General features: G+C 42.2%; 1 protein-coding gene across 1 annotated transcript in view; it reads right to left on the bottom strand.

Annotated features, from left to right (window-relative positions):
- Nucleotides 1–14,129, bottom strand: part of stard9 (StAR-related lipid transfer (START) domain containing 9) — a 45,588-nt gene that overhangs the window by 14,791 nt on the left and 16,668 nt on the right. The window contains exons 4-21 of the mRNA XM_031309983.2: nt 11,783–11,899; nt 11,526–11,558; nt 11,355–11,416; nt 10,293–10,405; nt 8,144–8,286; nt 7,873–7,940; nt 7,578–7,675; nt 7,188–7,391; nt 6,504–6,601; nt 6,269–6,346; nt 5,929–6,006; nt 5,124–5,303; nt 4,187–4,238; nt 3,741–3,866; nt 1,743–1,825; nt 1,489–1,550; nt 817–1,010; nt 137–617 (exon numbers count right to left, since the gene is read on the bottom strand). Coding sequence (XP_031165843.2) covers nt 137–617; nt 817–1,010; nt 1,489–1,550; nt 1,743–1,825; nt 3,741–3,866; nt 4,187–4,238; nt 5,124–5,303; nt 5,929–6,006; nt 6,269–6,346; nt 6,504–6,601; nt 7,188–7,391; nt 7,578–7,675; nt 7,873–7,940; nt 8,144–8,286; nt 10,293–10,405; nt 11,355–11,416; nt 11,526–11,558; nt 11,783–11,899 — 2,270 coding nt within the window. The remainder of the gene's footprint in view (nt 1–136; nt 618–816; nt 1,011–1,488; nt 1,551–1,742; nt 1,826–3,740; nt 3,867–4,186; nt 4,239–5,123; nt 5,304–5,928; nt 6,007–6,268; nt 6,347–6,503; nt 6,602–7,187; nt 7,392–7,577; nt 7,676–7,872; nt 7,941–8,143; nt 8,287–10,292; nt 10,406–11,354; nt 11,417–11,525; nt 11,559–11,782; nt 11,900–14,129) is intronic.

Here is a 14,129-nt window from a genome sequence, read left to right on the forward strand (position 1 = left end):
ATGTAAAGGAGGCATAAGCAACCACAAAACAGCTAAATAAAAAAAAGTGCTGAAACATTTTGGACTGTATTAGCCTGTTAAAAGAAAAGAAAAGAATTTGCAATTAACTCTACAGGTTTTACAACTATGTGCTTACCTGAAGATAGGAGTGTTCTGTGGGTAGAGCCGGGACAGAAGATCTGCTGAGAATGAGTGTCTACGAGAAACAAATGGTCTTCCCCTGAGCTTTGTGGGGGACCCCAGCTCAGGAGACTCTGGGCTGCCTGGTCCTGGAGGCAGGGCCCTTTCCAGCCGCTGCAATTCTCTCTTAGCTTCCAACAGATGTCGCTTGCGGGCGATTCTTTCCAGCTGGTAGTGCAACTTTTTCCGACGGATGCGGCTCTCGGAACGGCAAAGGGCGTGATGCTTTAGTAGCTCCTCCTGCACCGCTTTCTTCCTGGCCCTTACCACCTGGGACGGATGGTCCACTGTCTGACCTTCCTGGTCCTCAGACGCCTGACTTGCCCCTCGCTCCAGGAGGCGTACGGGGATAAGGTCTGTCTGAACTCCAGACTCTTGGGTGATTCTCAGCTCTACAGTTGTTAGGCGCCGTTTCTCCTGCAAAATCCACTGCTGGACTGTTGGGTAAAGATTAACAGGAGGGAATCATAAAGGGTGGATATCTTACACTTGCACAATATTTATCAATATACTAAATCTGATGCGGTTATCCAGCTATAAAACTAGATCTAGAAATCTAGAATTTAGGCTCGGATTTTAAAAGTTGACAGGTATCTGCATGAGCACTTTTTTTTTGTGTGTGGAAAGACGACTTACTCTCACTGTGCTGCTGTCGAAGGTGGGCCTGCTCCCTCTCCAGCTCTCTCTCAGCCCTCTTTTGTTCAGCCTGAATCTCCTGTCGCAAACTCTCCACGTAGTGCTGCTGCTCCTCCATACGCTGCCTAGCAGTAGGCTCCTCGCTGGGGGAGAGACAGGCACCCAGCTGGCTTTGGAGCTTCACTTCTTCAACACTATAAAAACAGACACATAGATCCAGGGTAATACAAACTCAGAAACTGTGATGGACAAAAAGGAAAGAGAAAACCAGAAAAGTAAAAGAAATCATTTTAACTCACCTAGGTACAATTTCATGTCTAGAATTTAGTATTTAGGTTGTGGCAGGTTGAAAGTAAACGCTACTGTTGTTGGTTTACAGTTCAGTGTCTCAGCAGTAACCAAGCAACGGCTGAGCCTGTCCTGTAAACAGCTAACTGGGATTGTTCAGGAGGGTGGGGGCTAATAGAAACACATGCCATCTCCACCAACTGAACTGAAACACGTATGAAGCATTGCCCTATTTCTACAGCATGAACATGATACAACACATGTACCTCTTATCAAATATGTATGCTATGTTGGCAAAAAAAAAGCACTCTGTGTATCACACACATACAGTATACACAGAGTGATGAATATTGTGTTGTTCTGTGAGTTTGTTTTTGGATTTACCTGTGGTCAGGGGTCAAGGGGCAAAGATCAATGTAGGTGCAGGTCATGCCACCTTCACTGGCCTGGAAACAGTAAAGAAAAGATCAACTTTAATATTTGCTAGAAATTAAAAAACTAAACAATCACAAATATTCTCAACACAGTTGTATTGTAGAAAATGACCAGAAACAATATAGTGCATCACTAGCATCACAGTATGTCAACCGCAGCATCTCATTCATCTGCTCATCATCAATATAATAAGCAGCACCCACCCGTCTGCGTTCCCGGAGGACGGCTGCCTCTGCTGGGTGGTTGAAGCGGAACTTGTGCACTCCTCCCAAGGTGATCACCATCCCTGGGGACAGATAGACACATCTCTTTAATCACAAGCTGTGCTCATCTTGTAGCACTATGTTGATGGAAGCTGAGGAAGGTAGGTGTATGTGCTGCAGTGTAGGAGTGGAGCATGTAAGTGAGTGTCTATACGTTTACCCTTGGGAAGAATCTGTGCACCTTTAAGTGTGCATGCATATATAATTGTACATTAACCCATATATGTTATCAAATCGTATCAGTTCAGTGTGTGTATATAATTGTACATTAACCTATATATGATATTCAGCATAGTGCAACAATCACATGGCAGGGCTTAATGCTCAGTGTCAAGTTCTGCTCAGGTCACTGAATGTTTATGTCTTTTCTGACAGCAATGCTAAAAAGACAATTGTAATGTGTTTTTCTATCCATCTACTATTCATCTTTTTTTTGTTTTTACAACACAAATTGCTTACAGCAGGGGTCTTCAACGTTTTTTAAGTCAAGGACCCCTTAACTGGAAGAGATACGGATCAGGGACCCCCTACTACATATTGTTTAAAATTAGTTGCATATAAAACTGGACCTACAATAACATGTAGGGCGGCCTAAAGCCTTTATACATACCTTTTTAGTGCATATGCTATTAAAATAATAATTGTTGGCACGATTTTAGAAATCAAGTTTTAAAGTGCTCATATTATGCTTTTTGGCGTTTTCCCTTTCCTTTATTGTGTCATATATCTTTTTTGTGCATGTAATAGGCTTCCAAAGTGGAAAAAAGCCCAAAGTCCAGCCCAAAGGGACTTACCATCTCCAACAGAAAACACTGTTCACAAACTGCTCCAAACAGCTCTATTGTAGTCCAGCCTTTACTTCAGAGACAAACGTGCATCATGTTGTAACACACGTTATAATGCTCACCTAGCTGCTAGCATGGCACTCCCTCATACTCTGCTTCTCACTGGTTAGTAGTCCTTACCTAGCTACTGCGCATGTGCGACTCCCAACAAAGATGGAACAGAAGTGAGATGTCTCACTCTGTAGCTAAAACAGAGAGCTCAACACACAGGGTGAAAAGAGGAGCTGCAGCAGTGTGCAGTACAACAAATATATGATGTTTTTTTAAAATTAAACCATGTAAACCTATTCTGATATAACCTCTAAATACAATTATGAACCTGAATGAGCATAATATGAGCACTTTAATGTTAAACATACATATGTTCAAAATCATTTGGGATGAACTGTATATGTGGATGGCTATCTTAGTGATTACCTTACCTATAGACCAGTAAGCCTATCATTATAATTGCTAATAATATGTTGGATTCATGTTAAGACATTTTAAATAAAAAATAAAAAACTTTCAAAACATTATGAATTTGGTGGCCCCTCTGCAGTAACTCTGAGGACCCCCTAGGGGTCCCAACCCCCTGTTGAAGATCTCTGGCTAACAGTATGCAGTTTTGATTCTACGTATGTTTGGAATTTATTTTACTATAAGCAATGAATGAATTTACACTCTTTAGTTACCTCTCTATGTGGTAGTTTGCCATGTCAGCAGCAGAGTCCGCCACTGCCGCTCAGTGACGGTTTCATTTTTGAACGGAACTCTGGGACTGTATTATTAAGACGTTCCTAGTGTCTTAGTGATACAATGACAAGTAACAAGTATCGTACCTAAGCAAAGCTTGAGACATGAAAGTGACAACAGCTGCCTCAGGATATTAAAATAAAAATGTGTGTTTATGATCAGTCAAATAAAAGTGATATGCAAGTTCATCGCCTGCATATCCACGAGGCTCAGATCAAATATAAAAAAACATGCTACCGCTTTTTGCTGTTCGCTTTGACTACAAAATATCCAATCTGTGTCACATGTACAGTACGTAAGACGTGCAGTGGGAACAAGACAGTGTGAACAAACTGTTCTGTCGAGGACATGAGCGGACCTTGAGCCAGTCTGCAGGCCTCAGTGACTTCTCTGTCGTTGAGCAGGCAGACAGAGCCCGGCAGCGGTGTGAGTGTAACCACACCTCCGTGGTTTTCAATCTCACAGCTGGCACTGCCCTGCAGAACTAGAAGATGAAACACAAATCACACTTATTCATTATTAATTAATTTAATGAACAGTCCATTTTAGGATATATAATGTTTGACTATGCATTCTCATAATATATTCTGCTGTGTTTCACGTTTTATACTGCATGTTTTGTCTAAAGCTGCCAGTTCTCTGTATTTCTACTCTGGGATAATGCATGGATGTAAGATGCTGGATGAGGATTTCCACTCGTGTAATGTACAACAGTTGAAAAAAAAAAAAATCGTATTATACAATTTAAAAAGGAATAAATGCAGCTGGATAAGGAAACATGGAAACCAAATGAATAAATAATACCTATCTGTGGTTCTTCAAACTGATCCTGAGGTCCTATGCGGGTGACTCCTTCCTGTACGAACAAAAAAAAAAAACATTGTGTAAACATGGCAGCTATATTTAAAATCTACATCAAAACAACTATTGTGCATTCTGGACATTAAGCTGCTTATGCTACACAAGCAATAGTGGATCTAATGATGACAACAATTTTACACAATGATTTGGAGAACTATTGACATTTCAATTCTAATCTTGCACTTAGCTGTAAGAAAACATATCAATTGTTTACTTTAACATTTTATCTAATAGGATAAAAGGCTTTCATATACGGTGTCAAGACCACATGTGTTCCCAGGTGGCCTCGGCTCTTCACATGCAGGAAACAGTGTAATTGTCAGGCCTAAGGGTATGCTTGTCATTGTCAGAATCAGGACAGCTTGAGCTCCCCTGAGTCCTAGCCTCAGAACTAAGAGCCTCTTATCCAACCCCGCTTTATGCATTGCGGAAGACACACACACACACACACACACACACACACACACACACACACAGGAGATCGACAGGACAGTTGGAGGGTAGAGTGAAAGGAAAAGACAGTAGAAACGCACCTTTTCTCAAGGGTTTTTCTAGCAGAACAGAGAAAAATAGTAGGAAGGAGGAGGGGGAAGAATCTAGTAGAAAAAAAGACATGGTTTTAGTCAAGACAGCTGATAAATCAGGAACTTTAGAGTTGGAGAAAAGTAGAACAAATGCAAAGAATTTCAGTTTGTGGGAGTTTGCGTCATGTTGTTCAAATGAGTGATGTGCATTCCATTCTGATATTTACACTAAGAAAAGCAGTGCACAAAATGAATAAAGAAAAAACTTCTTCAAGGGGGAAAATTAAATAATACCAAAATACAACGACATTACTCTTTATGGACACAACATATCTATCTGCCTCTTATCATCATACCCTGAGGTGATAGAAGACGACCCCGGTGCTAAGAACATCTCCATCCAGAGTAACCAGGTGTGGTTGGAAGGAGTTGATGAGGAATCCGGCCCGGTCTCGGTTGATGTCCACGCTGTACTGCTCCAGCAGCTCCTTCTTGTCTCTCCAGCTCTCCGACCAGTCCTTCGTCAGCTGCTCCACCTGAGGAGGAGACATGGATGAGGATGATGGAGGTAGGTAATTAAAAAAAGGGGGTTGAAACCAGAGTGGGAAATATCTGTGGTCAGGGAGACAATGATGATACCAATATAAAACAGCCACTACTGCTACTACTACTACTGCTGCTGCTGCTACTACTCCCTACATTTCCTAACTTTCTTTTAAGAAGTTTCAAAGTCTGAAGAAAAACATACTGTGTCACAGATATGTACTTCCAACACACAGGTTTTGTGATATCCACTGCTGACACATCTGCTGCCATCCCGATACAAACAGAGGTGAACGAAGCTCAATACATTTAAAAAAACATAACATTGAAAATATCAACAGGGATGTTTTATTTAAGAAACAATGTCCTAGTTACTCATGATAATCCCCAGACTCGCTGAGAATTTTTATTTTCCTCATTAGGTTCGACAAATAGCAGGCAATAACCTCAAAATCTATGGGGAAAGCTAGCTGGATACAGCAAGGATTTAGTCGGAAGAAAATGTTTAATGTACTTGGGTGAACTGATGTTGATACCATACACATTTAGAAATAAATGTGCATGACATATCTTATCTTTTTTTATTATTATTGTTAATTTGTGGAGTGTCAAACTTACCTTTAGTTCGTTTTGTAGCACGATGTCAGAAAGATTTCCATCCCTCTCATCGCTAAGGGATGGACTGGGATTACGCCGCTGTCAGTCAAGAGGGGGAAAAATGATCAGTTAAAATACTGTGCAAAAACATGCGTTACAATGCAAGTCAATCTTTACCACACATGGGAATAAAATTGTCACAAAGACACAAAGCACTGTATTAAGCCTTTGCTACAAAAACGTGCAATGTGGGAATCTCTTTTATTCAAAGCCTTACAGTACTAAGGGGGGGGGGACGACCCCGTAGGGTGTATCCCCCGGAGAGTGAGCGCTATGCTCTAGTGATGAAAGGTCACCATACCATTTCAAAGCTGAGCAGCATGCTCTTCAACCTGTCAATCTCCTCTCTCAGTTCCCTGATCAGGCGTACATTGGCATCCTGCACAGAAATAAAAGTACACATTAAAGCTATAGTGCGTAGTTTCTGCCGCCCCCATGAGGAAGTCTAAGTAATGACAACAAAACTGTCGGCGCATCCACATGACACAAGCCATCCACATTGCACTAAAGCTTTAACCTACTTAACAGCCACTGACCTCATTAACACGAGGCTTGTTGACAATATTTCTGGCATGGGCTGCATAGCGCAGGGTGCTGAGGGTCTCGTTGTAACTGCTAGCGGAGGGCGAGACCGCTGCAACACAAAAACACACCAGTAAAGACACACACAGCAATTAGCATTGACATCACAAAAAAATAAAATTCATGAGTGAGACTTAAGGGACCATACCAGTGGTTTTGCCAGCGTGTGGTCACATTACTCAAACCATTTTCCAAGGCATCACCATTACTTTTTAGATTTAATTTCCAACTTTCCATACAGCTATTCGATTATGTACAAAAACATAAGAAATGCCTTGCAGACTTCTATTTTTATCAAAGTTACATTATCTCATCGTGATACTGCTGCAGCTGTGATGAGTATTGGTGAAGTTTAAGTGCTTGTAAGAAACTCTGTAACAAGAGGGATTTAAGAGTTGGCTGGCATAAAAAAACTAGCAAATTTACATTTTCACTATCAATTATTCCTTTCATTTTCCATATTTTCCTTTAAGGTTTGATATTGATAAACAGATCAGCGCATGTTCGCAACGCTGTTCAACTCTAAACTTTCAGTTAAAGCTTATACGTATAAGCACATGCAATTTATAGTTAATGAACCAAAACGTGCAAAATCTCAGCCATGTTCCTTTCACAATACTGACATGTGTTCGACTTACTTGCAATCATGATGGTCTTGGAGTTGCCACCCAGGCTGTCTTTCAGCAGCCAGGTTAGGACCGAGTCTCTGTAGGGGATGAAGCAGTGCCTCCTCCCACCTCCTCCAGACAGGGAGCTGCTGTGGCTTCCCACCGTGCTGCCATCGCCCTCAGATGCCATGCTGTTGATACTCTGACAGCTGCTGGACATCTGGGAGTTCTGGGCTGTGGAGGCAGTGGTAAGAAGATGTACAAAAGGTTGAGGGATTAATGGAGAGAGTGCTACAGAAGAGAAGGGAATACTGTGAGGATCAAGGAAATGTGGAAGGAAAAACAGGAATTTGTGAAGGTTTTTTTTTAGACATCATCACTTGAACTTCAAATGGAATCATAAGCAGTGTCTTCATTTACCAAGAGCAGATATGACGATGCCCAAAGTGACCAGTGACTTGTTGATGTTAGAGCCCTCTGTCAGTCTATCCCTGCAGTAGTGGGGGTCTGCTCGCTCACTGTCAGAAACAACATAAACACAACATGAGGTACATGTTCCTTACAATGATTAAAGACACAGACCCAACAAAAATGTGTGGAAATGAAAAAATGCTCAGGGCTGTAGCCAAGATCCACTAGGGGGCAGTTTAATCAATGACTTTGACTCAAAAGATGTTGAGCAAAAACACACAACAGAAGGAAATAATAGTTTTACCTCCCAGCCAAGTCCACCAGGTTAATCTTGCTGACAGTTTCTGAAGGAAGGTTTTTTTCTAGGATTGCCTGTGGAGAAAAAGACAAGAGTAATCAGACTGGCATCTGCAAATACGGATACGTGTTCCACCTGAAAATAGATACTAACAATATTAACCGCACTTTTTAATCCATTTAAAAGTTAGAAAGAGGACCATTAGCAGATTGACTCATTCACAGATGAGTGTAGCTGTTGTATATAAGCTAATTGGAGGGCTGAGAGAGATGATGACCTGTGTGTACTGGATGGTGAAGATGGCGTGGGATCTGCTGCTGGCATCGTGGTTGTGGGTTGCTGCGGTGATACGGTTGGCGATGCCTTCCTCCAAAAGATCCATGGCATGCTTGCAGTCTGAGACCACGTGCTGCGACAGGTCTGATTAGAGAGAAACAAAATACTGAGAAATGTAAAGCAAATAAACCAAGAGGTTAAGTTTAAACATCAACCTCAAAATGTTTACTAATTGACTTAATTTCCGCAGTGGGAAATAACTCGTTAAACCTAGGGTGGAAAACTCGGTGTTTTAAGCCCCCAACATCGTCTTCCAGGTAGCACTGCCTGGAAGGTAGAGCCCTGCGCGGGACTGTTTTCTTCATCCCGCTCCCAGCGAATTTCTGCCCATTACCGCCCGCACCCGCAACATGTGTGTTACACTCCCGCCCGCTCCCGCAATGTGTATGTCCACTCCCGCCCGCACCCACAAAATTCTGAGAAGCATTGATGTTGTGTCTTCTCCCGTCCTGCATGAGAAAACACGTCATTTTATAGGTTAATAGGGAGAAGATGCAGGCAAAGAAGGCAGGTACTTGCTGCTGTTAGACGGGGAGGAAGGAGCAGAGGATGAGGGAGAGAGTAGAGGGAGAGAGGGGGAGGAAGGAGCCGAGGATGAGGGAGCGGGCGGATGGTGGACGGAGCCTTGGCTCGGAGCTCCCCCGTCCTGGGAGGCTCAGACACGCTGGTGTCTGCTCATAGATGGGCTATACAGTATATACTCAGTCAGTATATATGTATATCTATGGTTTCTGCTGGCGTGGGGGGGTTGCAGGCTACATCCCGATCCCGCAGTGTTTTTTTTTTAGCCGCCCGCTACCGCCCGCAGCAAAGTTAAAACCGCCCGCCCCGCCAGATTTGCGTTGGGTCCCGCGGGACCCAATCCCAATGCAGCCCTCTACTGGAAGGCACTAGGATTAGGCAATGGTTAGGGTTAGAGTTAAGGTTAAGGTTAGGTGCCTTGAAGTCGACGGTCGCAGCGCTGCCTTGAAGTCGACGTTGGGGGCTTAAAACACCATTGAGCGGAAAACTCCCTGTAAGAGTAAGAGTAAGACTGGTACAAGATGCACATTATACAACAGCTGGGAATTAAAAATAGCTTGATTTTACAGAATCGTCTAAAAATATTGAAAGAAATGAAGCTAGAGGATAGTTTTTTAAGGTTATAGTTATGTATGGCTGGCTGCCATAGGAATGTTAGTAAAAATAATAATATAAAAGATACGCTATTTAACACTTTTTGTAAACATTTTTTAGAGATAGCTCTGAAAAACAGCAAGCATAAAACTGACAGTGACCTGACACTGATAACACTTCAGCAAACATTAAAAAAAAACAGAGAGATAGAAATGTAAAAAAGACACAAACAGGAAATGCCTCATCAAAACTTGCTCACGCTTGATCTGTAATATTTTCCTACAGCATTTAGAAGCAAAAAACCTCAACAATGCTCTACTTCCAGGTGTGAATCACATCTTAAGAGGCTGTTAAACACATGTGCACACAGAGCCTCATGGTGCTATAACATGCCTTTCCTTACTCCTGGTTTTAATATGGACATTTTATACAAATATTTAAATTACTTCGTCAGAATAAATGTGTGAAAACACTGTTTGATGGACACGTGTTGATGGAGAAGAACTTTAATAGCTGGGAGCCCTAAATGTGCTCTGTGTGTGTGTGGTGAAGTGTTCTCCTTGGAACCACAAGGAAATGACTTCACTTCCTCTGGTCAACTGGGATTTCTCCTGATACTGACAATGAAATCATGTGGGGCTTCAAACATAGAAACGCAGGCGAATGAGCGGGAGAGAAGGAAAGAGGGGGAAAGAATGAGGAGACAGATGGAGAAAGAGAGAGAGTAAGATAAGCTACATGAGGAGTCTGGATTAAAGCCATGACGGACAATTCCAAGGACAAGATCGAGAGCTTAACAACTGAACAAAATTCCATCCCTGACCGCATACCAGTGACTTATAAACTAAACTTACAAGACACAAGCATTACTCAAAATACTGCAGACCATGTTACACATTCAAGTCTAGGATTTCAGAAAATGATGTGTTGACAGTGTTGAGAGAAGAAGACTTTCCTGTGTCCTGAACACTCACCTTGTACATAGGGTCCTTTCTCCGGGTGTTCTCTAACTCTCAGGGAGGCTCTTTTCTTCTGCTCTCCTCCTCTCAGCAGGTCTCGCACACGCTCGTTGTAGATCTCCAGGAAGCTGCAGAGACAGAGGGATGAGTGGGCATTCACACAGCCAGCGCCGGACCTGAGATGGCGCGGCAAAAACACGGGTCTTTCCATTCATTTTGAATGTGGGTACTGCGTTTAGGCTGCAGTGAGGGGTGGCGGGTTTGCCACAGGGGGGACATGCAAAAAAAAAAAAAAAAAAACACAGCAGGCTTGTGCCGAAAAGTTGAGACCAACTCAACTTTTGGAGAAATGCAACCCTACATCACGCTGAGGTAACCGGCAATCAGACTTGTCAGTGTGTGTTGAGGCAGTGTGAGAGTCCCGTACAGTAAACAGGAAACATCACTGCCCCTATTGCTGCCACAACAAAGTTTTAAAACACCAAACAAAAGCACTGAACTGCCCAGGACGTCACACAAATGGGCCAGTTCAGTGACACCCCCGCCACACAACCCTGTCTGTCTGAACGCAGCCTAAGACAACATCCTGCTATGAAGACACTTAATATGATGTCATTAAACTTTCTGGCATTTTGCCTTTATTGGAAAGTTTACAGTGCAGAGACACAAAGTAGGGGGGTGACACAACACAATGGCCCCCAGCTTTATGTGAACAGGGTCGTAGTCATGGTTATGATCTGCGTTTTAGACCGCTGGTCCAACCAAACGACCCAGAAACACAGTCTACACAATGGAAATTAATCATTTTCCTTTTCCTTACGTCAGGGAGAACCCATAAAGCATATTTGCATTTGTCAAATTAACATTGCCTTCAAGACGTTGAGGATAAGAAAAACCGACAAGGAAAGGAAATCAACTTTTTGATATGCATTGTTTTGCCTGCAGCTTTGCAGCATAATTGTTCTGAAAGTACCCTTCTAATTTGAATGTCAACATCATTACTTACTTAATCACTTAAAATTGCAGTGATTAAAAAGGCAAAGACATTCACACAGTCAGACATTAATAACACAGTACCTGATCTCCACTCTGCTTGAGTTTTGCCCATCAGAAAAAGTGTCTTCAGACCTAAAGAGACCCTGCAAGGAAAAGAGAAATGCAACTGACTTTACACTACAACACCGGATACAAAAATAGTTGAATTATTAGTGTGCAAACTATAATGAATTGTACAATCCACTGATGTACCTGACAGATCCGAGGAGTCAAGCCAATGGAGTCCTGACATTGTACAGAAGAGAAACAAAAAACAAAACAGAAAGTGAGGTAGTATTGTTTTGACAGTTGCCATGTAGAATTGGGTCACAACTAAATGCTGTTCATTACAGAATGTAACATTTGCATATTTGCAGTGCAGCATGGTTTGGGTATAGATTTTGTGTAACAGCTGCATTGCCTAAAATGTGCCTGGTGCGTATGTATATAGTGCCATCCAGTGATTTTACCGGTGTCCCCATCATGGTGTACGTCTTTCCAGATCCTGTTTGGCCATAAGCAAATAGACACACATTGTAGCCCTCTGAGGCTCCGGACAGCACCGACACACCCAGGTCCTGGAACACCTAAAGAACATTAACACACACACACACACACACACACACAACCTAAATCACAAATACACAAAGAAAGACTAAAACCAGGTCAGGACAGGCCTTATATGGTATGTCTATATAAATGTATACCTGGGTGCAGTCAAAAATGTCTAGATAATTAAGAAGGTTGCTGATTCAGGATGAAAATGTTAACGATTGAAGTCTTTTAGGTAAGAATGAGAATGCCTGCAAAACCATCTGAAAGCGTGTTTTACTAGGAAAAAAGTAGGTGCTCTTGTGGGCTGGTGAGGTGTTTACAGTGTAAGCCGATGTCCTTGATCTTAATCGCATTGTGTTTTTACATGAGTGTAGATTTACACCAAGGTTTCACAGTCACAATGCTGTGGCACCGGGCCAGTGGTGGGAAGGTAATGTTGCTTCCTGCTGAGGTGTTTGGGTAAGGAGCAGGGAGGTCAGTTAATACTCTGGGTAAACAACTTTGCAAAATGTGTATGTGAGAGAATCAAATGTGAGGGTAGAAAAAAAAGTGACAGGGTCAGGAAAATAAACCTTGCCTAAAGGCGCTGTGGTGAGACGGGGGATCCGCGAGATTCCCACTCAAAACAATCACCTGAGGCCTCTTGTTTTCCTTCTCTCTGTGTGTCTGCATCTGAGAGTCTGGAAATTATTTAGCACGAGGCCTAATCACAACAACTTGGTTTTTTTTATGACAACTTTATCTAGTACGAAGCACATGCCAGAAGGCGTATGAAATGTTATCAATTAACAATTTATCATGACAATATCATACAGAAACTCCTGATGGTCATCCCTTGTTCATTACTACTGACTCACAGTCATATGACATACATATCAAATTAGTTTTGTATAAACCTAATGAAATGAGCTTCTGTGATGAAATGGTCTGAAGTACTGAAGTGCTGCATGTTTAAATGCAATTTACATTAAACTGTTATCAAGATAGTCATATGTAGTTAAGCCATGATAACTGACTACTTTTTTTTATTGATGCATACCTATAATTTAATATTATTACAAGAATGTATACATATACTGGAATATAAACTCAGTTGTCTGTTTATTAGGTACACCTATCTTAAATGTATGCAGTCTAATGCAACAGTCTTGATATCAATCCTAACCACATAAAGGATGCAATGTTCAGTTTTTGTTGAGGTGAGAGGTGTTGATTAAATTTCATGGTCATTTTGGAGGCTGCTGTTTGTGGTGCTGTTGATTGGGCGTTTCAGCTCTATATTTGGCACCATTGTCATTCAATTTACACTAGTTGGAAAAAACGGATGCCAGGGGAGAACTATGGACCTAATTCACTTTCAGAGGTGACAAACAGCAAACCAGCATATTATATTTAAAAGTTTTTTTACTTGGCGTCACAGAGGCATAGAATTTGCAGATACTTATCTTCGTATGGGTGTCAAAGTCAAATATCTTTGCATTGTGAGAGCACAACAGATCCATAATGGAACATCTTGCTCCACACGACACATTGTGAATGGTGAGCAATGTGGGTGTTTTCTGCCTAATAGCCTATTTATTATAGGGCAGCAGCGGCTATAGTACTTTCTGTGTGTGCATGTTACTTGTTAGAGGTAAGGCAAATGGACAAATGATCAATCTTCTCTGTTGTTATCTTTCCATTGTTCATTACTGATAAGCAAAAAGAAACTCCATCAGAACGAGTTCCAGGGGACATGTGGCCCCATCGGCAATCCAAAGGCTCAGTCCAAAGGCAACACATGCCTCGGGGGGGCAGCAACCTGATCTAGAGCAGACCTGAGACACAGCACATTCCCCTCCAGAACCATAACACACCTTGGGGATCAGTGAGGGGTCCTGAACCACAGATACTGGTGGGTAAGTACACAGAGGAGAGAGGAGGAATGCTCTCAAAGCTACCACGACCTCCACGGATCAAACACAGGAATCATTTCAACATACCTCCCGTGTGTGTGACGGCCAACCACTGTCGGGAGAAGCGAGAACCTGGAGCTAAGCCTGTGTATACTCTAGGCTTACAAAATGGTGGGAATAGGTTTAGGTTGGATGTGGTTGAAAGCACTTGTTTAAGGCCCTGGCCTTGTGAAAGCACCCTGAAAGGATTCAATGCTCATCTGGTTGTTCTCAGGAGTGTGTGAAATCTGTGTGTGTTAATATTCAACAACCTTAGGATTTCTCTGAGAAACATAAAATGTTCAACACTCACACAGAGATCAATGTC

This window comes from Sander lucioperca, chromosome 18 (assembly GCF_008315115.2).
Source record: "Sander lucioperca isolate FBNREF2018 chromosome 18, SLUC_FBN_1.2, whole genome shotgun sequence".
NCBI classification, from domain to species: domain Eukaryota; kingdom Metazoa; phylum Chordata; class Actinopteri; order Perciformes; family Percidae; genus Sander; species Sander lucioperca.